The 26,787-nt window shown below is 40.4% G+C and overlaps 3 protein-coding genes across 24 annotated transcripts in view; 2 read left to right on the top strand and 1 right to left on the bottom strand.

The window, feature by feature from the left end:
* The first annotated feature begins 6,802 nt into the window (after positions 1-6,802).
* On the top strand, positions 6,803-8,406 carry gpr20 (G protein-coupled receptor 20). Its single transcript, XM_064312816.1, has one exon. The coding sequence runs from the start codon at positions 6,804-6,806 to the stop codon at positions 7,878-7,880; it is 1,077 nt and encodes a 358-aa protein (XP_064168886.1). The 5' UTR covers position 6,803; the 3' UTR covers positions 7,881-8,406.
* Positions 8,407-10,542: 2,136 nt separating this feature from the next.
* Positions 10,543-22,361, top strand: LOC135260641 (lipid scramblase CLPTM1L-like). The gene is made up of 17 exons (XM_064346060.1): positions 10,543-11,192; positions 12,443-12,537; positions 14,575-14,764; positions 15,270-15,421; positions 15,918-15,996; positions 16,142-16,259; positions 16,530-16,624; positions 16,986-17,070; positions 17,359-17,462; positions 18,237-18,302; positions 18,732-18,782; positions 18,910-18,992; positions 19,086-19,120; positions 19,500-19,555; positions 19,666-19,710; positions 20,658-20,773; positions 21,325-22,361. Exons 1-17 carry the CDS (start codon positions 10,986-10,988, stop codon positions 21,407-21,409), a joined length of 1,662 nt encoding a protein of 553 aa, XP_064202130.1. The 5' UTR covers positions 10,543-10,985; the 3' UTR covers positions 21,410-22,361.
* Positions 22,362-24,961: 2,600 nt separating this feature from the next.
* LOC135260550 (focal adhesion kinase 1-like) overlaps positions 24,962-26,787 on the bottom strand; it is a 78,446-nt gene continuing 76,620 nt past the window's right edge. For all 22 annotated transcript variants that reach the window (XM_064346024.1, XM_064345976.1, XM_064345992.1 and 19 more), the window contains 2 exons: positions 26,598-26,678; positions 24,962-26,179 (listed from right to left, as the gene is read on the bottom strand). In XM_064346024.1, coding sequence (XP_064202094.1) covers positions 25,967-26,179; positions 26,598-26,678 — 294 coding nt within the window. In that variant the 3' untranslated portion in view covers positions 24,962-25,966. The remainder of the gene's footprint in view (positions 26,180-26,597; positions 26,679-26,787) is intronic.

The following is a 26,787-nucleotide window of genomic DNA, read 5'->3' as shown; positions in this document are numbered from 1 at the left end:
AATTAACTCAAGTACCTGACCCTAGAATTAATTGCATTCACTGTGTATGATTGTATTGAAAATATGTATTGAACTATATTTCTGTTGTTCCAATTTTGACAAAATCCAGGACCATAAAGAGGATAGAGTGCTGACAGAGACAAATGTGCATCATTACAGGAAACTGAAATAGTTTAGGCTGATCTGGAAAAATCTAAGTTCTCATTTGGTTTCCCATGAGTCTTCTCAGAAGTCGTGTCAGCAATGGTGTGCTGTGGTTTTGGGGTAAAAGTAATTTAATAGGCTTGGTTTACCTCTCATGTGATTTTAAGCTCCAACACATAGGTTTTCGTGGGTGAAGACCCCTTATTATATCTCCTCTATTTTAACTTTGTGGATCAACAATAATTGCTGGTACAATTTGTTCTACTTAAATACATTGCTTTTCATAATGAAAAATGTGTATGTATGTATGTATGTATGCCTTGTACATTTTTATTCTGTTTTTTGTTTTTTTGTTAAGCACATATCAGTGACAGGACAAAAAATACATCCAATTTTATATAAACCAAAGTTTTTGTTTCTCTGTCTGTCTGACTTGTTCCTGCTATGGAGAGAACCTCTGATGTCAGTGACAGTGCACTGAGGAAGATTCACTTCCTCTGTAAGTCCCAGGTTGTAGGGAAGGGGGTGGGGTGGGGATTAGCAAATGTTAGCAAGACGGCACAGGAAGAGGAGGAGGTGGCCAAGCCAAGATCTCAGCCAAGATCACTCCTCTGCCCTGAGTGGACTCAGTGTGCCTCTCTAAACCAGAGGGAAGGCTTACAGTACAGAGCCCAGCATGCAGGCCCCTAGGGGACCATGCATCCAAACTTAACTTAGTCTCATAAAGGTAATATAGATAATACAAACCAAGAGACACTGGATTAGGACACCTTGATCTGGACAACCTGTGCGTTTTAGCAGATGAGGACTTTCATCTAGGTAGATCAAGAAGAAGTCATCATACCTCCTAAAATACGGGTAGGTGCACATAGTTGTTGTTGTAAACTGGGAACCCCAAACGTGGTGTCTATATACCTATAAACCTATAACAATCACGCTTGTTCATGTGACAGTTTTTTTACCAACTTGGGCTTTTTTTCCCTCTTTCCCAGAAATGGGATATTTTTGAAAACAAAAATCTCCTATTTCAGTACCTTTTTACATCTTTGTAAAGCATGTGATATAGGTATATTTGATATATACTTAAGCTGTTCAGGTTAAAGTACCTTGCAATACAGTGTAATGGTCATAAATATGAAATGTCAGCCAACAGTCTTAGATACTCTGTCACTATGATACTAATTTTGTTTCTTACTGGGTCCCAATTTGTTTGTGAATACTTCATTTGTAAAGTGCAAGTATTTTTTTAGTGGAGAAATGTTGAAGAAAGAAGTGGATTCCAATGTAATTGTAATTAATCATATTAATTACAACATCCCCACTCTGGGAACGCACCCCGAGGCACTCATGCCACATTTCCAATAGAAATGTAGAGGTCAATATTCAGTTTTTCATGAATGGGATCCAATTCTAATTTTCATGAGCAAATATAGTTTAAATGTATCCTAATCACTAGCCACATGGGGGCCAAAGTGATGATTTTATTTATGTTAAGTTTGGCTTGATTCATTCTTGAGAATTTGAGGATACAGCTCGGACTGTAAAATTATATTTTCAAACATATGCAATGTGATGTGTTTTAAGGCACAACAAGAGTCTGTACACTTGCCTTGAACTGCAGGAAGCAAGATTTTTTAGGATATTTTAGGATACAGTCATTGTCAGTGTTATAGGTTTGACAAATAATGACCTCTTACAGAGCAACTTTAGGAGCCCTAATTAAATTAAATAATTTATTTAAACCATTAATATAAATTTGGTTGCTGTTTAATATTTGTGCATTTGCATGTACCATTAAGATATTCTGGAGTTAATTTATCAATGTGGTTTTTTAGATTTCAGTAAATCTTACAGGGGTAACTGCACACAGAGTGTATCTGTTTTCTCATTAAATTATATCTCAGTTGGCATTAAATTATTTATTTAGTTTTGAAACTTTCTGGGTTGCACAGTATGTAGTATGACAGTGTGAGACAGTGAGACTTTCTTCAATAACTCTACAAAACAAGCAGTTAATGTGAGGTTTCTTTAAATACAGCTCTCTCTCTCTCTCTCTCTCTCTCACACACACACTTTCCCTCACTCTGTCAGCCACATAAAAAATTGTTTTCAGATATGACACAGTAAAAATATACACTCATCCCAGCTTCTGCCTTCTTTCCCACACGCATCTCTGTAGCACAGCTCAGACCCACAGCTGATCATATTATGATCAGCTGCTCTTTACTACGTTACATTAGCTACTCAATGGGGCACTTCAGATATTTCCTGAGGGTACTTTGGGTAAATTATGTATTGCTGCATTTTTGTTAGGCCATGTTTATTTATTCAAATTCTTCGTAATATTTTACTCACAGAGTAATATATAATTATACTCCCAGGCAAAATATTCTATAAGCTAAATCACTATACAGTGCTGCACATGTTACTTTAAGTCAGTTCAATTTTGTAAAACTTTCAAAGTTCAGTAAAGACAGCCGGAATAGCATAGAAGTGGGGTAATGGAGAGTCAATGACAGTAGTGCAATATTTGTGTTTGGAAATTAGTAGGAGCAGAGGTTAGGAGGGAATTACTGACTGTTCCTCACTGCATGGAATCTGATTGGTAGATTTGTTTGTCTTAAAGTTATATGTTCATGAGGATCATTTCTGAGTAGGACCAACAAAACATTTTCATATTATTTATTTATTGTACTAGGTTTTATGCTTTTATGTAATTTTCCGCATGTTTTATTAGTACGCCCAGCTAAAGCATGACAATATTCTAGCTCAAATTCAAAATCAGAATGCTGCATTGTCCATTGGCATTTATGTATAAAAATATTGCCCAAGGAATGAAAAAAAAGTATTTTACTTTCATTGTGGCTCATTGTGGCAGTGAACAGAAAACAGTAAACAATAAACATGACATAGTTTGAACCCACCTTTGAGTACTAAATGCAGGCATATAGATCTTCTCCTATCATTCCCATTTTTAGGGCTGACATTGCAGAGGGAGTGAGAGACCTTTTTAAGGAATTGTTTAAATTTTTTCATCAAGATGAACTTACAGGCACGGAAATGACAGTGATGTTGACGGGAAGGGTAACATAATAGCCACATTGTCATTTTACTTTCATTAGATTACCTTTTCACACTGCGCTGAGATCTGATAGCCGTTTGGTTCTTTAACAAAACCAGTAATTCAGTTTAGTCTGGATCTGTGAAAAAAACAGTTTGTCCTTTGTTGTGTTTCTTCCAACAATCTCTTTTTGTCTCTCTGTTTGCCCGTATTTGGTCACTGACAGGCCCTGACGCTGACACCATCTTCCCCATATTTAGCCTTTTATTCGCCTATTTATTCCACTATTACAAACAAGATGACACATCTATCTGGCTGGCTGATTACAACAAATGCTTTCTCAGAAAAATCAATTGTAGCTCCGTAGGAGTTCAGTGTTACGCCTATAGTAAGGAATAGAAATCAGTGTCCTTCCCATGCAAGGCACATGGGCCTTTTGCACTGTGACTTAACCATGGGCTTTTCAAGACAGTAGTGTGCAGATTCAACTGACTGTGTAGTTCTTGAATCTGGAGAATCTTTTCATATTTGATTTTTTTTTTAAAGTCTCTGTCTTGTCGAGAGTTGCATTAAGTAATAATGGAGACTGCAGCTTCAATCCCCTCTCGCTCAATATTGATTCAATGCTCATCATTTTTTCTATTTATTCTCTTAGTTAGAACAGATCTTCATATGGCTGAGGACAGTGGCATAGTGTGAAGTCATTTAGACTGACTGGGGTTCAGGATATGCCTTATCCCCATAATTGAATGAGGCTGCAAACTGAGATCCTATTTTGCTGTCCTGCAGTGTAATCTTGCCGTAGATTCTTGATAGCACTAAATTTGCTCAGCAGCCTGGCCTATAATGATGAGGTGTTTTGCAGAAGAGCAGACTTTCATATATTTCCCTAATCTGGTGAATCTTCAAATCCTCCAACCCCTATAGTCAGTCCCTCAAATATTGACCTAACTGCTAGTGTATAGAGAGGTGGGTGAGATATCCCAAGGTTGACTAAGGAATTCACCTTTTTCTGTCTAAACATTCATACAGTACAATACTGATACTGCTTCAGTTCAACACTGTGCTTGTGCCAACTTTGTTCAACAGTCTCACAACAGCCTGGCTGTATCATGGCCCAGGGAGGGAGGGATTCAGTTTGTGGGCTGGCCAACATCCCACTATGTTTGATTGAGTACTTGCATTCTGCCTGCACAAGCACTAGTTAAGTGTATCTGTCCAATACAAAGACCATGCCAGCTCGGCTGGTGGACTGTGGAGTGAATAGAAGCAGTAGGTAACAATAGCTTCTATTTCAGAAGGAGATGTTCTTACTCTGCGCTTTTGATTTGACAGAGGGGGTTTCAGTGTTCAGGCTGGCTTACACATAAATTGAGCATTCCAGATAGGGCAAAATGAGGATGAACACTGGGGCTGTTGGGGGGCTGAACCTGTTAAAAGCACTGCTCTGGAATGTGGATGGGCCCCATGGTCTTGTATAAAATCCAGACTAATTTAGTACTGGCTGTGGTCAGCAGCCCTGCAGGGCAGTGCATACTTGTCTGTAGTGTGACATGTTGGAGGAAGAGACATCTGTGTCTCATCGCACACTAGTAACCCCTCCTGGTCAATCAAGTCCCCACAGTCTGCCTGCACGAGCAACATATAGGTAAAGTGTCCTCTTCCAGCTGTTCCTGCTTGAAGAGGGACTGCGAAGTGAAAAGAAACAGTGGTTTGACACCATTTATTTCAGAGGAGAGTGCATTGCATCTTCCAAAATAGGAAAGGACATTTTACTAGGTTGCAGCAACAAGCATAACTACACATACATTGAGCAGTGAGAAAACAGAGGTAAAAAATACTGTGAATCTTTATTTTTTTAAGCTCTAGAACAAGGAAATATTATATGTGAAGTTATAAGAGAAACCTGCCTAACCTGTAAAACATAAATATATGTGCCTGTATGGCATCACTGTTCAGAGTTCCTGTCTGTCAGTGACAGATTTTATCAGATTTATTCAAATGTGCATTGCATCCACATTATTCCTAAATCAATTAACTTAGTTGTTTGTGCATGGGATCATTGTTTATTGGGATGATAAAATAAAGCCTCTCCTGTCATTACGTAAAGAAGAAGTATATTGGAGTGTATTATTCTTCCCACATGTCCCACAGAATTTGAACAAATCTTGTAAATAAACATTAAACCCTTTGAATACCTCCAGAGATCTTATGAATCTATTGGGGTAAAATGGGCATGTTGCCAGCCTAAATAAACACAATGACATGACATTGCAGAAAGAATTAGACACAGGGAATCTGTATATTGGAGTTTTGTTGCTCAGTTCGGTCCATGTAAAATGCATGTTTGTGTTTAGGAGCGGGGGTTGCCATTTCTCATGAGAATCATTCTCTCAGCATGGCTGCCACACATACACTTCTCATTACTCATATTCCCATATTTTGATAATGGACAAATCCCTTGCTGGCCCTTCTGCAATGTACTGTATATCCCGTGTCACTAAATGAAGTTATTACACAACACAGAGATAAAATGAATGCAAGCAATCCCTGAGATGGTATAGTGCTATGGTTATATGGAAGGTACCTATGTAAACCCTAGTTGATCAAATATAATGATAATGGAGTTATAAATTTCTCACCTTACAATACAGTCAGTATTGTTTTTTAACTCCATGAATCATACAGGATATATACATATAGCATTTTTGTGCAGACATTGAGCAATGGCTTTATGAGTTATTGTAATTTGACTGAATGAAACATGATTCTTACTGTATGTAGCATGTTCCTCGTGTGATCTGAACATCGTGTTTCCTAAGGGTAACTCATGTTTATAAGATTTGTAATAGGGACTCTACAAAAATAACTTGCAGGCCATGTCTTCATGACTTTTGAACAATTGTTTACAGGCTACAGAGAGGGGGTGGGGAAGCGACTGGAATAGGCTGTAAACTGCAATGTCTGGACGCCAAGTGAAAACTCACTGGCAACAGTCAAGACTGGTTAGATGAGTACATTTCTTGCAAGAGTCAGTTATTAAATTAGATGGTTAATTTTATAATAGTGTTACAAAAAAGAAACATTTTATATCTTACATACCCACCAAAACCCCACCCACCTACAGTATATGAATGTATCTGGCAAATTTAAACATGGTTCTACACAGTTATGCATTAAAATATGTTGGTGTGTGGTAGGCAATTTTTACCACAATACATAATATTACACACTACTGTGCGAGACTACAGTCAATAGGCCTATACATTTCTGCAAACTTGACTTTTCTTTTGCAACTAAGTGTGTTTTATTGGCTATTGCCAGATAATCTATCAGGCCTTTGGTGCTTGGCCCACCAGTACTGGGGATTACATTGGTGGGATAATCCTCAAACCACTATGTTGTTTTTTTCCACCTTTGGATTTGCCCCTAAAAGCATTGTATTTTCAGAATGTCCATGGCTCAATCCTCCGCTACACTTACCCACACCTACAGTTAACCTCCAGCTACAGCAATTACCATAGTTTGACCCATAGAGGGAGCCTGTGCAGATTCAGTTCTGTTCCTGTGTTTCAGGGAGGTGCCCAGACATATAAGGATGGAGTCCTCCTCCACTGACTGGTTTGTACTATTCAACCTCACGGCCACACCCACCCCCATAAATTACACCACCCAGGTGCCCAGGGAACCATACCTCCACAAGCTGGCACACCTGGACGAGGGCCTCTACAATGACTTTTACAGCCTGTGGATTGCCCTGCTGGTGATCAATGTGCTCATCTTCATTGTGGGTATGGCGCTCAACAGCTTGGCTCTGTATGTCTTCTGTCTGCGGACAAAGCCCAGCACCACCTCTGTCATCTACACCATTAACTTGGCGGTGACGGATCTGCTAGTGAACCTCTCACTGCCCACCCGCATCGTCCTGTATTACAGCGCGGGCAAGTGCCTCACTTGCTCCTACCTGCACATCTTCAGCTATTTTGTCAACATGTACTGCAGCATCCTTTTTCTCACAAGCATTTGCATTGACCGATACCTGGCCATCGTGCAGGTGGAGGCATCGCGCAAGTGGAGGAGCCCGGGTGTGGCCAAGTGTGTCTGCGCCTTCATCTGGCTGTTCGCCATCGTGGTGACCTACTCGCTCCTGTCCACGGCCTTCAAGCAGGAGGCCTGCTGCCTGTCCAAGCTGTTCGCCCTCACGGTGTTTGAGTTCTTCCTGCCGCTGGTGGTGATCGTGGTGTTCACCGTGCGCATCGCCTGCGCGCTGGCCAGGCCGGGCCTGATGCAGCAGAGCCGGGAGCGGCGCATGAGGGCCGTCCAGCTGCTGGTCACCGTCCTGGTCATCTTCACCGTCTGCTTCACGCCCTTCCACGTGCGGCAGGTGCTGGTCTTCTTCTACCCGGACATGCCGCACCACGTGGTGGCCTACCACGTCACCGTCACCCTCAGCAGTCTCAACAGCTGCCTGGACCCCGTGGTCTACTGCTTCGTCACCAACAACTTCCAGGGCACGGTGAGGAGCGTGTTCCGCAAGGCGGAGGCGGAGCAGACCAGCGGGGACGTGGTCAGCATGCAGCGCAGCTCCAAGGGCTCGGGCACCGCCACAGCCATCGCACACAGCATGATCATGCTGAACCTGACCTCGCCCCTGTCGGGCAGCATGCACGCCTGAGGGGGGCGGGGCTGGGCAGGGTGAGGGTGGTGCTGGGACAGCTGAATGGACGAGATACCCATCTGTGTGTGGCAGTAAAAGGGTAACAGAGACTCTGAAGAATCAGCACTACATGAATGAACTGTGAGAATCATGTGTAATGTATGTAAAATATGTATATGTTTGTATATTATGTGTGTGTGTGTGTGTGTGTGTGAGAGAGAGAGAGAGAGAGAGAGAGAATACACACAATACACAGTTACTTTATAATTTTCTTTCCAAAGCCATATTCAAACGATGCTTTTCTGAATATTGCAGTTGTAGTTCTTTACAGCTCGGTTCTGTACTTTCTTGTTCAAAGTCATAGCAAACTGTGTGAAAAATGAGTATATATATATTCATGTTTCCATCTTTATGATATTGACATGACTGCTGTATATGCCAACAACACCTTGTGGATTTTATTTTAATCAAGTCATTAAGGTGACTGCAGTTATTCGTTCTCTTCTATAACAGACTTTAATTCTTATAGTTTTATTTTCTAACACTGCACTTTGTATAAAAAGTAATACAATATTGCATAATGTTTGTTATCACAAAAAGTAAATAAAACACCTTCCAAACCAATTAATTTCAGTTAATTTATAATAACTGATACTTTTACAAACACACACACACACACACACACGTGCAATCACACATGCACTGACACACAGTATCTTGCAAATTGGCTTGCAAAAATCACAAATTTGACTTGTATTACATACAATGTTGCAATGACAAATCAGGATGAAAAATATTCAAATTAATATGGGCGGTTATCAGCTCTCCAAGTGTGATGGAATATTACAAAGCACCACACTGGCATTTGAAATCAACAATAATCTGGCCAAACGGAGTTCCATTGTTATTAGTCATGCCATTAGTAGCATCCACAGTACAAAGGCATTTTAGTTCAGTAAACAGCACAGGCCCATATTAGTTCCATTCCTTGTCCAGAGGTTTTTGCCTGCTGCAGTGCAGCCTCATTTTTATGGACCAGGGCCTGTAATGCTGAGGTTGTAGGTTTGACTCCTGTGTGGGATATTGCCATGCACCCTTGAGGAAGGTACTTAACCTTAATTGCTTTAGTGAACATTTAGCAGTATAATGTATTGTATGCAAAAGGATGTTAGCTGTTGTTGTTCTGCATAAGTACATCGGCTCAATGTCTAAAATGTAAATTCCGGAAAAGGAAAATGAAAAATAGGCATAGACTCCCTAGAAATACAGTTTGCCTCATTTGCTAAATGTAAAATAAGTCCTGTGAACTTCTAATGTGGACCTTATAGATACGTAAACCATAATCTAAATTGGAATTCAGTTCAGACCAGTTTACATTATAGATAAAATATTTTAAAACCCTTTCAAGAATTAATTGGAGACCCCATATGCCTCTAACATGAATACTGTATCCCCTGTTCTTGTTAACATAAAGAATTATTTAGCAGGAATGAGCACAGTGCTGAAGGAATTAGCCTAAACATTGGTGTAGTTTGACTGTTAGCTACTCCATCAATTGTAGGCTACAACATAACTGTTAAGGTCAAATCTTTCTAGAAAATGATCAGTGAGAGACATTATTCACTGTAAAACAAAAATCAGTAATCTAGGACATCAGCCTAAGTAAGATGAGTCACAAAAAGCTATCTCTCTTTTCAACTAAATTGTTTGGCATTCTCTGGCTCCCTGCTGGCTAAGGTGGCAAATTGAAAAATTATGGCCAAATTAATTGATGGTGGCTCTTTGGCCATAACAATGCTGCCATCTACTGTCAATATTAGACTTATAGGATTTTAAAAAATAAAATTTATACTGACACAAGAGTGGATTAAATAGGAAAGAAACAATACAAATAAATGATGGAAAAATTAAAATAATTAAACTATGACAGGAATCACCAAAAAAATATTACCCCATCGATACATAAGAATGGAAGGCTACATGCCATGTAGCATGAAGAAAACAGGTGACAGGTGACATAAACCACACAAAAACATAGCTTCTATGTGTAATCAGAAATAGAAAAGGCGCCTAGAAAAAACAAATCTGAGAACAAAGCATTAGCTGGCTCTTGTCACTATGGAATCAGTATTTTTATTCAGAACAAACTAACCTCTTCAAAAAGTAGCTTACATACTTGAAGACCTGGCCAGTATGCTACCTAACTGTGAGCTGACAACATTAGGGTCAAGGTTGCATGTTAACAAAAGAAATACCTTGTGAGACAAAATTAAAGAATGTGGTCTAAACTAATTCATGTTCATGTGATTATGAGTGGCATCTTCAACTGAAAATTAAATTAACTACTAAGAGGACAGTATAGGTCCAACGCTACCTGATTATGATACATGAGGTTAAAGAAATAAACTGTACCTTTCCAAATAAAATACATTAAGCGCAAAAGTGAAAATAAAGACAGTGTGATTGCAGTGTGACACTGAGCCTATATGTAGGCTATAGGCTAATAGTCTATACATATTAGGCTATAAACAGAGTCACACTGCAATCACACTGTCTTTATTTTCACTTTTGTGCTTTCAAACACAATTTTTGTAAGTAGTTTTGTAAATATGTCCATTGTTTTTTTTTAAACACTTTAAGTGTTGTGGTTTAGCCTATAGGATATCATTCACCAGCTATGAGCCAACTAAGCCAATGGACCTGCGAAGTCAGTGGAGATATTGTACATGTCCTTGTGCTGGCCCGGACTCTGGTTCAGTTTCACGATTGTTATTCAGATAGGTTGTTGCTAAAATTAGTGTAGGTGGTTTTAGGTCAGCTGAAGAAGTGCCGTAATTGGAACGTATAATTGTTATGAATTGACTCGGGTAGGCTATGGAGCTGTACCAAGCGAAACCAAGCGGCGACTGTAGGCTATTAGCGCTATAGCTTCAGTCACCAGTTTTTTTTTGTTTGTTTTAAGATTCACGAAAATGTGTCGTTTGAGAAACTATTACAATCAAGGACAGGGTATGGTTCCAGCAGCCTAAGGTAGCTTTCTAGGTAGATCTGTCATTCTTATTGCGCTGTTTATTTGCGGGTTTATATATTGCTGCGTTTCTGGTGCATGCTACCTAAAGCTATATGACAATGTTTCCTGCATGCTATTCAAAATCACCGAATGGCGTGTTTCGAAAGACGTCTTTCACGACCCTCATTGCCGGGGTGTTCGTCCTGTACGTTCTACACACTTGCTGGGTGATCTACAGCATCCTTTACACCAGACCCTGTGGCCATAACAAACGCGAAAATTGCATCGTGTCGTACATGACAGAAGCACCACGACTTCAGGTTTGATTCCATAATTAATAATGTACGTTAAAATAAATGCGCTATATCGAAATGCGCTATTATAGGAAATTTAGGGACGTTATAGTCCAGTATCAGCTTGTGTGTTGCGCTTTTGATTAATGTAATTAATGTTAACGTAATGTACTTGGTCTAGTTAATAGTTTTAGTCTAGATTTATCTCAGTAAAAACGGGAGTGTTTTTACCTAACCGTGGCTGTACTCTGCAGGCTATAGACTATTAGTTGTTTGAGGTGTAACGTGTACTGTTACTAATCTTGGTCCATTAAAGCCTAACCATTGCATCTAGATGATTTGTCAAACAGGCCTAGTACGCAGTAAAATGTCCAGTGTTATGTCAGCACTAACAGATAACATCTGGAAATGCTGAAGTGATTTTTATTTTTTTTTTAACTGTTGGAGGGATTTTTATGGAGTTAAAAAAAATTGCTCTCACCATAACCCTGATTTAAGCAGTAGCCTACATTTTCTGCTGCTTTACTTCGGATTTCTGCAGTCACCCTAGTCACTTACATATGAATAAACCTGGCAACCTGAGGAAGATGTAGGCTACACTTACAGTAACTTGACTGGAGTAGAGTTTTCATAGAAATGAATGCAGGAAATAATTTCCCACAGACACTGTCCTGAGAAAGTATTTTATTAGCTACTTCTTTTTTGTTGTTTTACAAAATTTGTCTTTGATGACAGTAAAAATAAAATGAACAATATTTTTGAAAATATTGTCACTGCAACATGGTTTGAGTGTCTCTTGTAGCATAGGTTTCAGCATTGTGAGATTAAGACCAGAGACTCATGTCTCCTACAGGGGACAATAAGGAATTTCTGGGTCTTAGGAGGGTATTGTTCTTAGAAATGTACTGTATCAATATCAGAACCTTCTTACAGCTGAAACACATACACCCTTCTTCAATCCTTCTCAGGAGTTTTTTGTACGTTTCTGTTTTAGTGTATGTTTCTGATTGGTCAGGGAAGTTTTTATGTGTGATCCAGCATATTTAAATATTTATAAAAAGTTTCTGATGACCTGTCAGGGTTAGACAAAGGCTGATCATGATAATTATGCTGCACTGCTACAGTAATACACGGGGCAATTTCCAGATTAATATAGCTAATAGCTGACGTTATTATAGTAACTGTATGGTATGATCTGATTTTATTGTCATATTGGTAACCATATTACATTTCTGCTGGTATTTAACTGTCATTTTAATAATTCTATTTTTAAAAAGTTAAGCATTTACACATCTGTGAAACCAAGCGAAGATGATGGGCACAGTCTCATTCTCAAGATGGAGGACTTTGACATACATTCCAGTTTTGAAAGGTAACCCATTTCCTATTTTAGACCGTCTCTTTAGGACAGGCAGGATGCAGTCAAATTGCAGTGCACGTCATTCTCGTTTGTTATTTATTTTATTTTGTTTCCCCCCCCCTCTAACTAAGCAACATCAATAGTCTGATAGCTTAAAGGAATAAATAGGCTTGATTGAAAAATAGTAAAAAGCAGCGTGGTGAGGTTGAATCTAGCAGAACTCATCTTCAGTTCTTAGCTCCATAATGAAACCTTATTGCTGCCACCATAATACTAAGGCCTGGCATATACTCTATGCAAGGAATCCAGAACTACACATTTTGTTACATGAGAATGCGGGAACCCCCCTTAGGCCTGAAACATTGCCTACATAAGTACGGAAATGATGCCAGACCGGCGTGCTGCAGACACTCGGCCCGGTTGTACATTTCATCTGAGGTGATAGAGAAACTGCCCTAAAACCCTAACCCTAACCCTAACCCTAGCTCTAACCCTAACCCTAACCCCAACCCTAACCCTAACCCTAACCCTAGCCCCAACCCTAACCCTAACCAGCCTAACCCTACTCCAACCCTAGCCCAACCCTAGCTCTAACCCTAACCCTATCAACCCTAGCCCACCAACCCTAACCTAACCCTAACCTTAACCCTAACCCTAACCCTAACCCTAGCCCTAACCCTAACCCTAGCTCTAACCCTAACCCTAACCCTAGCTCTAGCCCTAGCTCCAACCCTAACCCTAACCCTAACCCTAGCCCCAACCCTAACCCTAACCCTAACCCTAACTCTAGCTCCAACCCTAACCCTAGCTCTAACCCTAACCCTAACCCTAGCTCCAACCCTAGCTCTAACCCTAACCCTAACCCTAGCTCCAAACCTAACTCTAACCCTAACCCTAACCCTAACCCTAGCTCCAACCCTAACCCTAACCCTAACCCTAGCTCCAACCCTAACCCTAACCCTAGCTCCAACCCTAACCCTAACCCTAGCTCCAACCCTAACCCTAACCCTAGCTCCAACCCTAACCCTAACCCTAACCCTAGCTCCAACCCTAACCCTAACCCTAACCCTAGCTCCAACCCTAACCCTAACCCTAACCCTAGCTCTAACCCTAACCCTAACCCTAGCTCCAACCCTAGCTCTAACCCTAGCTCCAAAACCTAACTCTAACCCTAGCTCCAACCCTAACCCTAACCCTAGCTCTAGCCCTAACCCCAACCCTAACCCTAGCCCTAACCCTAACCCTAACCCCAACCCTAACCCTAACCCTAACCCTAACCCTCAACTCCCTAGCCCTAACCCTAGACTCCCTAACCCTACCCACCCTAACCCTAACCCTAACCCTAACCCTAACCCCTAACCCTAACCCTAACCCTAACCCTAACCCTAACCCTAACCCTAACCCTAACCCTAACCCTAACCCTAACCCTAACCCTAACCCTAACCCTAACCCTAACCCTAACCCTAACCCTAACCCTAACCCTAACCCTAACCCTAACCCTAACCCTAACCCTAACCCTAACCCTAACCCTAACCCTAACCCTAACCCTAACCCTAACCCTAACCCTAACCCTAACCCTAACCCTAACCCTAACCCTAACCCTAACCCTAACCCTAACCCTAACCCTAACCCTAACCCTAACCCTAACCCTAACCCTAACCCTAACCCTAACCCTAACCCTAACCCTAACCCTAACCCTAACCCTAACCCTAACCCTAACCCTAACCCTAACCCTAACCCTAACCCTAACCCTAACCCTAACCCTAACCCTAACCCTAACCCTAACCCTAACCCTAACCCTAACCCTAACCCTAACCCTAACCCTAACCCTAACCCTAACCCTAACCCTAACCCTAACCCTAACCCTAACCCTAACCCTAACCCTAACCCTAACCCTAACCCTAACCCTAACCCTAACCCTAACCCTAACCCTAACCCTAACCCTAACCCTAACCCTAACCCTAACCCTAACCCTAACCCTAACCCTAACCCTAACCCTAACCCTAACCCTAACCCTAACCCTAACCCTTTCTTGTCTGGTGATTGAAGGACCCTGAATGTCTTCCTGCCGTTGAAGACCCGCAGCAATGGGACACTCTATATTCTGGTGTTCCTGCACCAGGCTGGTGTGTCTCCCTGGCAGGACAGCAGACAGGTGAACCATGTGGCCCCGCTCACCACCTACATGCTGCCCAAAGCCCCCAAGATCAGATTCACTTCTGACCAGGCGCCTCTACAGGTAGGCCCAATAACATCCCTCCTTATTAATAAATATTCAGAATTTCACAAATTCTATAGTTTCTGTGACATAATCTCTGTGCTATCTTGTCTTCATGGAGGGTGACACCATTGCCACTTAAAAAGGGCATCCCAGAGATTTTGGCAATTTTCTGTTTGTACAGTATTTTACCAAAGTTGCTATACTATATATTACTGTACACATATTACCATATGGGTGATCTGTGCTATATTTGTAACATTAGTATATGAACTATTTAAAGCAGTAGTAACAGACACTATTTGTGAGTTACAGTTACTGTAACATAGACCCATTCCTCAGGGATGAAGGACACTGTATACTGTACGTAATATGGCAAGCCTGAAAGCGGCAGTTATATACTGTAATTGTGCCCAGTTTGTAAAGATGAGGTTTGTGCCTAGTGCTTGTATGTCAGCATGCAGATGTGTTCTCTGTGTGTTCAGTATGTTCCTTCCTGGTCTCTGTACTGTTTTTTATGTCACAGCTGGAGGAGCAGCAGAAGCATTTGGATGATTCAGCGGCAAATCAGAGGCCTGTCTCTCACTGGCACTCACGTCTCTCCTTTAACGTGGTAGCGGAGGACTTCTCCTTTGACCAGGGGGCCCTGCCCAGTGATGTCCAGCGTTACCTGAGAGTGTATGGCAGTGTAATCTGTTTTTCCTTCTGTATACAGGGCTATAGGGGAACTATGAAGGGTGAAGTTGCATTCAGGGATTGGCTACTGAACATGACAAGAACATATTGGTGTCTACCAAAAGAGCAGGGTGAGCCCTGTACCTTAGAGATCACTAGCTTGAATCTGGGCTGTGTGTCAGTAGCTGACTGTGACTGGGAATCAGTGCACAATTGCTTTTGTCCTGATGAAGTTTGGTGGGCTTACATCTGCCAGGGTTCCTCAGGACACTGCTACATCAGTGCCTTCTAGGTACTCACCGGACACCTGTAGGTTACTTACCTGTCTCTCATGAAGTGCATTATACTTTTCTGGCTCATTAGTGAGAGTATCAGGAGAGAGCACAACCATCAGCTGCCTTATCCCCTACAAGCTTGTGGGTATCACTGTGGGGACATGAGTGAAGAAATATGTCAGTTGGAAAAAAGACTGGACCGTTTACTCCATGTCATTTTGTAGATTTCAGGATGGAAAAAAGACGATGTACCTTCCAATCCTCTTCATCAATGAGCTCAGAAACAGGGTGAAGGACTTAATGGTATGTACCTATGTCGTATTCACACTCCTGATAACTACACTTGGGACTGTTCAGTTATTAAAAGGGAATTAATTCAAAGGACAAAGTAAGGAAATGCACACAGGGAGTTTAATTCCTGTGAAGACGCGACGTGCTTGTCTTGCAGGTGATGAACAGCACGACAGCCAACCTGCCACTGACGATATCGTACCACAGCATCTCTCTGGGAAAGCTGCGCTTCTGGATTCACATGCAGGATGCTGTCCACTCCCTGCGCTACTTTGGTATGTAGATAATTCCACCGAAATTTTAGAAACGTGAACAACTCTCTTATCCATACGTTACCAGTATTGTTTATTTTCTGTAGCCTTCTTTTCTTCATCAAGGGTACTGTATGAAAAAATTATAGCCACTGCACTGTATGTTAACATTCAGAATAGTATTTCTGATATGTTGAAAAAATGTGACCTGAGGAACAATTTGATCAGTGTTAAAAATAATCGAAAAAAAATGTTTTATATGAATATATTTTCTGGATAATTATGATTTTTAAGGCTTTACTGAACAGGATACAGATGAAATGAAAGGAATCTTTGTGGACACCAATCTGTATTTCTTAGCACTGACGGTTTTGGTGGCTGCGTTTCATGTAAGTACTTCTTATGTTTAATTGAAGTCGCCTTTCTACTTTAAGTTGACTGACTTTATGACTTTGAATTTTCATTACATTCATTTGGCAGACGCTTTTATCCAACGCGACGTACAAGAAGTGCATTTTCATTTCACAGCAGTTCAACAGTTTTGAACTGCCCTGTACATCTAAAATCAGTGTCTGAAACCTGTGAATGAATTCATACATGTAGCTTTGATACATGCTCATTTTTAACATTTAATATGTGCTTCCATGACAGACTGGTCAGTAGATCTGCCAAATAAATAAAATTCATAAATAAATGTATTATTCATATGATTATTAATGCAACAACAAAATAAACATTTGCATTTTGTAGCTCCTTTTTGACCTTCTGGCCTTTAAAAATGACATCAGCTTTTGGAAGAAGAAGAAGACCATGGTGGGAATGTCCAGTAAAGCAGGTAATAGTGCACATTGATCTACACCACGCGCATCTACTACTGCACAGAACCATGCTAACAGCTAGCGCCACCTTATGAACTGATAATGGCAGTAGATGTGTCAACTTCTGACACACCTGGCATAAGTCACTACTTTGTTAGCTAGGGGGTGAGGTGAAAATGTAATGGATGCATCTGGATGAAATTATGTGCAATGGCTGACATCTGAATGAATAAGAAATTACTGATTACAGGGCACTAAGTGAAGTTGTAATCTTGTTGTTTGCTTTATTTTGTTCTATTTTTCAGTACTTTGGAGGTGCTTTAGTACCATTGTGATCTTCCTGTACCTCCTTGAGGAGCAAACCAACCTGTTAGTTCTCTTTCCTGCTGGCGTGGGCTCTGTAATTGAGGTATCCAGCATCCCTGAGGTTTCACCTACTGTTTTGCACCAAAGCCCTTGTTGTTTGTGCACTTTATGTATCTTGCCACGATGGCAGTGAATGTCACCTACACAATTCAGTAAACCCTGCACACTGAATAAAGACTTAATATGCACCTTTATTCAACGTTTCGATCCTTTGTATATCTACTCACCTGATGAAGATCCACACAGGACTGAAATGTTGTTGAATAAACGTGTATATTGAGTTTCAGTGTGCGGGCATTACTGAATTGGTACAGTTTAAAGCATGCGATTTAATCAAACCTTACCACAAATTAATGTGCTGAATTAAGAAATTCAGCTTGTTACATCTTGAAAAACAAAATTTGTAATTAGCAACTATGGGTGATTCTACATATGTACCCTCAGTGCAATGATCCAGAAACTACAAATTCAGTTACTGCATGCTTTGTGGACAAAGAGCTCAACACCAGTTATTTCACTACCATAATATATTGTAAGATGTATGATAGAGACTATTGTAAAAAAAAAAAAAAAAGAATGTGTTCAGGCAATTGTTTCTTTACATTGTAAACATACAAAATGTTATTTTAGAAAAAAATTAAAAGTAGCATTATTCCACGATCTCCTAAATTTAGAAATAAAGGAAGCAGTATGGAGCACTGATGGATGGCTCATGATTTAGTAAGACCCTACTTACTCTATGTCTGAACAGACTCCCAAGTGCGTGGATTTCATCCTGGATTGTGGTCTAATATCCTGCTCTTCCTGCATCCTCTAGGTTTGGAAGGTCATGAAGGCCTACAGGATTCAGGTTTTGTGGTCTGGCATGAAGCCCATTTTCCTAGTAAGCACGTCCATCACCTCAGTGATTCCAGTTATGAATGTTCTGGTTTTAACTGTATGTGCGCATTTGTATGGGGATTATTATTTTAAAGAGGATGTGTCTATAATAATATGTATCATCATTGGAAAAATCCACTGTAATTCCACAAGAGTAGCTGTTTAGAAGAGTATAGAGAAGTGTTTCGCTCTTTTTTAATAGGCACATGGCAGTTAGAAAACCAGTCTTTTATAACCTTAAGTTATCTTGTCCAGGGCTTTGTTGGTTTACCTTTTGGGCAATGTGCGTCAGCTGAATTGCTTCAGTTAATATACCCTGCTGTATAACTGAACAGAATTTAAACTGTTAAGTGTCACAGGTTCCTTGGAAAAAGGCATTTGACAGTTTGAAGGATTGGGGAGGATTGTAACAATGGAAACGTTTCTTCCACAGTTTGGAAACTCCAGTGAATCGGAGAAAAAGACTGAAGAACACGACACTCAGGTCAGTTCACAGGATGATGTTTTAGAAGCTCCACTATGTGCAAAATGATTCACACCATGCTCTCTCCATCACTAAATTAAGATGCCAGGTGTTCGCCAGTCCTAACTGAGTTGTTCCTGCTTCCCAGGCAATGAAGTATTTGTCCTTCTTACTATATCCATTGTGCTTTGGAGGAGCCATATACTCCTTGATATATGTAAAATATAAAAGGTAAAACAACTTTGTATTTTACTTCAAATTACTTACAGTATAATGGACTGTCTTCCTCATATGATTTTAATATTTCTTGCTTTATCTTAACAGTTGGTACTCATGGTTAATTAACAGTCTTGTTATTGGTAAGCATGGCAACCTTAACTGTACATTTCCTACAACATTCCTTGTTTACACATTTGGATTTGGAGCTTAGCACAGAATGTCAATCTAGAAGTGGAGTCAAATATACTGCATGAATAATGAAGCTGTAAGGCTCTATTCATTATAAAGATGCTATACTCTTACCTTTAACCAGTCAATTCATGCAAATGTCATCTTACATCATGAGTTTAGGGGGTCTTAAAAATATTTTGTGTACGGTGAATACCACCTCATGCTGTTTCTGACATATTAATGACAAAGTAGTCTAGTGGTTAGATTGTATACCTGACCTGATTGTACCTAAATCATCACACATAATATAAAACGTCAATAATGCAGTCTATTTTATTGCTTTGATAGGAATTTATGGTTTTGGATTCCTCTTCATAATACCGCAGCTTTTTGTTAATTATAAGGTTGGTATTACCAAAAATACAATTATCACATCACTTATCCTGCTAAATTTAAATATCACCAGTGGAAAACTGTTTTCTTATCTCAGTGTTTTCCATTTGTATTCCCACAGCTAAAATCAGTGGCACATTTACCCTGGAAGGCATTAAAGTATAAAGTAAGTTTTTTCATATCATGTTCAGACTTATCCTTCTAAGACCTGGGAATACATTTTTGTTCCCTGCTGTAGGGGACACGAGTCTCTGTTCTTAATCTCAAGAACCATATATTCTACTGTGCTGAAACCTGCACTACAAGGGACATTTAATAAAAATAAATTATATTTTAGACAATATTTTCACTGCAACATTTTTTTTGTCATCCAAGACACTTGCATTATGTCAAAATCTTTTTGATACTAAGCCTTTTTCCTGCAGGTTTCAGGAGGATTAGACTCATAGTTAGACTCATAGTGGCATGCACAGTTCAGGAGTAAATGTTCAGCAGTAAACCGCGGCCTTACTCAAAAAATACAGCGGCAACAAAAACACATTCTCTGTGGTACTAAGTACATTTGATAAACATTCAGCGTGGTCTGGAATCAAATCCGGCTAGTGCCAGTGCCAACTATGGCTGGCAGCCCCACAGGGGCAGCGCACCATTGGCATTGTGTCGCCCAAGGGATATATGGGACGGGTTTGGTCGACAGGGATAGCCATGTTCATTGCTTGAGCGACCCCTGTTGGCCATGCATGTGCCCATGGCTTGCTCCCTGTTCGTGTGTATGATTGGGTCTCCTCCGCCCCCGCTCTGCACATGTGCAACTTGTGGCTGCAGTGTAAAAAGAAGCAGCTGTGTTTGCATCATGTGTTTCAGAGGACCTCAAGTTGTCTTCACTCTCCAGGGCCGTCAGCAGGGGCCGTATAACACTTGAGCAAGCTTATACATAGTTTGCAAATTGGACATTCCATATTGGGCTTGGAGATGCCAAATAGTAATAAATCTTTTTTTTTTTAATTACAAAACATAGGTTCAAGAACAAAGAAGTTGTTAAGTCTCAACATGTATGAGTCAAAAATATAGACTTGATATTGATGATGACTGGAATGATTTATCACTCACCAGGCATTCAATACCTTCATTGATGACATCTTTGCCTTCATCATCACCATGCCAACCACCCACTGGCTGGCCTGCTTTAGGGATGATTTAGTTTTCCTCATCTACCTGTACCAGAGATGGTGAGTCACTGGGCGGCCGAATGCTGTCTGAGCCAGCCCCACATGCTAATGCAAAATGGCTTTTGACTTGTGACATTCTTTGATATTTCGGTGGAGTAGATGTCCTGTGGCAAGTAAATTAACTGCTCTGCTTGCCGTGCTGGACAAACAGGTGATGTGTTTTTTTTTTAATTTGATTTTGGAACATTTTAATTTTATTTGATTTATATAAAATATAAAGACACTAAACATTTTTTTAAATGTAAAAAAAAGATTTTTACCTAAGACAAAAAGATAACAAAAAAGGACCTGTTCTTAAAACTAGAAGGTTCCAGGATAAATCCCCTGGTAGGTGACAATTGTTATACCCTTAAGTAAGGTACTTACCATCTAACGACTCTGTTAAACTGCTTGAATAGACAAAAGGCAAAATGTAAGCTCAGCAAGTTTCCATGGATTATACCAACCAAACACACATTAAATAGTTTTGTAACTGGTTCTCAAATTGCATGTGTCAGTACAGTGTGTGTCTGCTCTCTTGTGAAATGATTACCTATCCTCTTTCCCCAAAGGCTTTACCCAGTGGACAAGACCAGAGTAAATGAGCACAGAGTGTTTCACAGTCAGAAGGCCAAAGGAAAAACCCACAAAGACTAACACTGTCCATATCCAATCACCAAGGGGAGGAATGTGGAGCAAAAGTAAATCAGTGACTTCTTTGGATGCTGATTTCAGCAGAGGGACATTTGAAGGCTTCTATAACAGGAAGCTGAAGGCATTATGATTGATCAGCCTGTTGGGAAAATCTTGTGCAAAACCTCTCTTCCACAACCAGCTGTAACATTGCTTCCACTTGCATTGAAAAAACTTTCTACTTTTTTAACTACTCCATAAAATCTGGCAGAACAGATTATGTGTTTTTCCGTTAAGACTCTAGAAAGAACAGTTCTGTCCATCAATTGACTGCAGTTATTTTTTGTCATGTAAACACTTACATTGCTGAAATGCATTTTCAATCATGTATGTATATTGGTTTAAATTTCTGGAAATGCAAGCTTATATTGATAAGCTCTATGAATATCATAAAGCCTTAAGAATGTGTAGCTAGTAATACAGTCTTTTTCAATGTCATAATGACCACTTAAAGAGCATTACCTCAGCAGCCAATTCATTGTACAGCATAGTAAAGAAAAACTACAAAACTCAAACAGCAGCTAGAAAAATACTGTAAACTGGATAAATGGCTAATATATATAATGTTAATATACTGTCTTGCATTTATCTGATGAAGATACTGCTGAAAAGAATTCATAACTGACAAATGTATCTAGGGGATTTAGTGGTTGGTTGGGTGAGGTGATCCTGGATCAGCATTTACATTTTTTTATTTTTTCAAATCAGCATTTGGATGCAACTTACTGGAAAAAGGTAGGAAGATTTTTTTTTGAATGAAGTTGAATGTCCTGCCCAAAAATGTCCTCTTTTCGACAAGTGCCTGGTTTTCTTGTGAAGCTAAGGCCTTTTAATCTGACGGTGGGCACTGTTTAAAATCAGTCATCCATTTTTAAAGACATAAAATCCTGAAAATAAAATGGCTTCAGTCTCTGAACTTGCCTGCATCTTCTCTGCTCTCATCCTCCACAACAAAGAAGTTGCCGTGACAGTAAGTAACCCCAACGAGTGCTGGTGGGGTTTGTACTTTCGCAACAAGTAGGCAAAATTAACGTATAATGATGTAGCCTACAAAGTCATGTCAGAAGTATGTTTTGTGGAGACAATGACATTAGTCTGCATTAAATTGCAGAGAAGACTGAAATAAAATACTTAGTTTTTAAAAAAGTTTTTTTACAGTAATTCACATTTTCCCTGTGCAGCGGTGCCATACACTCACGCAAACAGTGGCACAGCAATGAAGTGCTCATTTTGGTCAGACTGAAAAAAAGCCCTTTAAGACTAGAAATAATATCAAATCAATGTGATAAATGGTATTATTTTGAAGATGTTGCAAGTGTCACTACACATTGATGCACACCCAAGCCAAAATTACTGTTTAAAAGTGTTAACAGTTTGAATCAGTCTGGGACTCATCTCTAACTTAATGAGGGGGGAAATTTACTAAGCAGAGTTTAATTTTTTTTTTTTTTTATTGCGTGTACAGATTAATCAAATGGTCATTTTTCTTTGTAGGAGGACAAGCTGAATGGCCTCATTAAGACAGCTGGTGTGACTGGAGCCCTTCTGCCCTGGTCTGTTTGCTCAGGTAAGTCATCTGACTGACTGACACTGTTTTACTGAAAGTAGCTATTGGTTAATTTGGGTCAGGGATATTTTCCAGACCCTCATCAGTCTTGAAGTCAGGGAGCTCAAACCTTGCATAAAACAAATCACTGAAATTGCCCATTTGTCCTGACTGAAAGTGGGAGACTGCAGATCTCAGTGCAGCAGGTCATTATTTATACAAAAAGGTCTTAGGAGCCATATCAACAGTCATAATAAATTTGCCTTTTAGCAGATGCTCTTATCCAGAGTGATTTACAAGGATAACATTTTTAAATGCATACCATCCATTTATACAGCTGGATATTTTACCAAAGTGATTCAGGTTAAGAACATTGCTCAAGGGTATAATAGCAGCACCCCAGCTGGGAATTGTGTGACCCACAACCTTGAGTCACAAGCCCAGTTCCCTAATCACTATACTACACTGCCATCTTTATATATTATTTGAAAATAAAAATAGGCAAAATTCATATTTTTGTCAGCGCAGTCAATTTTTTCTCATGGAAGTGAGAATTTTTGCAGTCATTGACATTCTTTGATATTGGTTCCAGGATGGATTCCATATTGAGCTGTAATTTGACAGAACACCACAGCTCCAAATTATGATACCAGGGACGACTCGCAAGAGTCTGCTTGCGAGATAAGCGCATACCATAGGCCTAATGGAAACATCATTGTGTTGCTACCAGATTTATGGTAAAAAATACGTTCTATTATTATTTTACTGTTGCTGTACAGATACAAAGTGACATTTTTCTGCTCTGGGTACTGCTGAAATCGGCATGATTAACTGCAGAACCAGAAGCTGAAATGCAGTCAGGTCCTATTCCCTGCTCTTTGACCTTGACCAGCCTGGACATTGGCAGCCTTATCTGTAACGTGGGCACAGGTGGTGGAGCCAGGAGGTGGAGCCAAGGCTGCTGCTGCTGCGGGTTCCTGTGCTGCACGTTGTGCTGACCCTGCTAAGGACCTTCCAGATTCCTCATTACTGTCAGGAACTATCCCTTCAGCCATGGACAATATTCCCCAAAGAGTCCTTTTGTACACAGATAGAATAAAATAATAAGCTTTCTAATCATATTGTAACTTCACAGAATATGGACTTGTAAAATTAGTTAACCTTAATCATAAATACTGCAGACATGGGAGGGTCCCAGTACCCTCAGTTAGTTTTGGTAGCCCGAATTCAAGATACCCACATTGCTCGGAAAATGCAGATAGGACGTTTGCTACAATCTTTTAGTATGTAAATCTTTAGTGTCTGTCTTGTGTAACGTAATATGTGGCTAACACAGCCAATTGCATTACAGCTGCAGAGGTGGAAAATACAGAGAAGAAGGAGTCTGAAGAGTCAGACGATGACATGGGCTTCAGGGTCTTCAACTAAGCTTTTTCTTCCATACATCCAGAAAAATAAAACAAAAACAAACAAAAAAAAACTGTTTCCCCCTTGAATTTGTGTTAGAAAGCAGCAGTGTCATCGGGGCTCTCCCCTGGGCTCTCCCACTACATGTGAGTATCTGTTCCTCTGTCTCAACCTGTTCATCACAGCCTCCCATAGGTTTCTGAGGTAGAAATCTGAAGTAATCATCCCATTAACTTGAATACATTGGAACCCAAAGCATGTACACTGGAAGCATACAAGGCAACACGTTACCAGTGTGTTACACATTCATGCTGATAAAACAGCCTTACTAAAAGGATACTACATATTCTGCTGGGATTATAACTGGGATCTGACTGATGTTCTTTAAGTACCGCTTTGAAGAAGTCTAACTTGAGAAAATATAAATCGTAAATGAAGTGTATATGGAACTGGAAATATGTACAGCGTATGCTCTCTATATGCAGCGTGTAATAGTACACCATGACAAACCATTTAACCTTTTACCCCAAAATCCTTGGGGCTATTGGCAATTACGGCTGAGATGAGCAACAACCTTTTAATCGGTCAATGAACTGTACAGGTCATATTCTTCCTGAGAATTGTTTTCCTCAAAAGCAGAGGGATGCGTACTGTACATATAGACATAGAACATGGAAGGAAGGGAGGATCTGTCCCTTTAAGCCTGCACAAGAGCAGAGACAAGTGGAAGAGCAGGGTACAACCGTGTTTCAAAAAATAAAATAAAATAAAATAAAGCGCTATGAATTTTTTACATTGGGAGACAAACTGACCCCACACTCCGAAGAATGGTACACAGGCTGGGGCTTCCAGGAGAAAAAAAAACAAAAAAAAACCCTTCACTTAAGTTTCATATATGCACGAAAACTGGCACAACATTTCTGTATATATATATATATATAATTATATATATTATAAAAAATAAATACTAGTTCTTCCGTCAGGGAATTGTACTCATTGCTTAAGTTTCTTTGTCCGTTTAGGGTCCTCCTTTGAATGCCGGTGGGATAGGCATAGTGATTGTGCTAAAGTGAAGTGCTAAAGGAGAGATTACTCCTTGTACTTGTGAAGGGTGAAAACCTTTGGATTTCCCATAAGTCTGTACTACATTAGCCGCGAGGTTCCAGCTGCTGTCACCGACATGCTTGGCTGCACTTTGGGGGTTATTGCTCCACGTTACAATTCAATCAGCCCAATCAGCGTGCGCTCGCACACACACACACACACACACTTACCATCACACTCGCACGCAGTAAGGCTCAGCCAAAAAACAGAAAAACGGAACACACAAAACAAGCGTCCATAACTGATGCTCAAAGGCTCCTGTCTGGGACTGAACGTGGGAGGTCAAAAGTTCCTGGACAGGTAGTGAGTGACACGAGGGAGTGGAACCTCTTTCTCCAGGGCCCGGCGCGGGTGCGGACGGTTGGCGTGTGCTCTGCGTGCGCCCTGCGTGGAGCCTGCTGAAAGCTCGGTCCGACCGAAGGAAGTGCCCCCCTCCCTGCCTCCCGCTTGCCACCGCGCCGGGGCTAGTGGGGCCAGGGCTGGCCCATCATCTTGATGCGGGCCTGGTCGATGACGTCCAGCAGGTTCTTCGCATCCACGGCCAGCGCGTGCGCGGCGGTCAGCATCTGCTTCTTATAGTCCATCTGCAGGCTGGTCATGACGTACTGCTGGGCCAGCTTCATCTTGCTGATGAGCTCCGCCAGGTCCGAGTTCAGCAGCTTCTGGGACATCTCCACCTGCAGGATAACAGGGTTACTGCACCTGATACATTCCTGATAGACCCTAATCAGATAACTAAAGCATCTCTATTGGAATAAAAAGGTGAAGCTGTCATGAGCTGGCATTCATTATTCAGTTTAAGCCAAGGAAGACTGCTCTCCACAGCAAAAAACATTAGTGGTTCAAATTAGAGTTACTTACAACATAGTAGTTCCACCCATCATCATGAGATATGATTACATTATGTTCATTTAATAAAGCTTTAATGTAGTCTGCTTTAAACAGAATCATGCAGAAAAATACAGGTCGTTAAAGAAAAAGCAATTCATGAATAATTTAATCCCTTCTGAAATGGGCTAGTCTGTTAATTGTGGGGAAAATAGATTTACATTATTTTTAAACATTAAAGACCATATTTGAGTGCTTTCTGCTCACCTCTCTGTGTGAGCTGGCTGGCAGTGTAGGTATGGTCTCATCTACAGTAGCCAGAAGTGTCCTCAATGCCAGACCCACATCCTGAAACCAGACAATATCTAAGCAAACACGTATGTACAACAAACACCAACCTGGTCTTTCTCTGACACACACAAACACACACACAGCCTTTGAACAACCCTTCTCTCCT

The sequence above is a fragment of the Anguilla rostrata genome, chromosome 1 (genome assembly GCF_018555375.3).
Source record: "Anguilla rostrata isolate EN2019 chromosome 1, ASM1855537v3, whole genome shotgun sequence".
NCBI classification, from domain to species: Eukaryota; Metazoa; Chordata; class Actinopteri; order Anguilliformes; family Anguillidae; genus Anguilla; species Anguilla rostrata.
Note: the sequence above shows the minus strand (reverse complement) of the source record. Positions and strands in the feature narration are given on the sequence as shown.

What these genes read in the sequence shown, in the direction of transcription:
- gpr20 (XM_064312816.1), top strand. Translation starts at nt 6,804, where the DNA reads ATGGAGTCCTCCTCCACTGACTGGTTTGTACTATTCAACCTCACGGCC.
- LOC135260641 (XM_064346060.1), top strand. Translation starts at nt 10,986, where the DNA reads ATGACAATGTTTCCTGCATGCTATTCAAAATCACCGAATGGCGTGTTT. An exon ending in CAGAAGCACCACGACTTCAG is followed by an intron (nt 11,193 to 12,442) that starts GTTTGATTCCAT and finishes ATTTTTAAAAAG; the next exon opens with TTAAGCATTTACACATCTGT. An exon ending in CTGACCAGGCGCCTCTACAG is followed by an intron (nt 14,765 to 15,269) that starts GTAGGCCCAATA and finishes TTTATGTCACAG; the next exon opens with CTGGAGGAGCAGCAGAAGCA.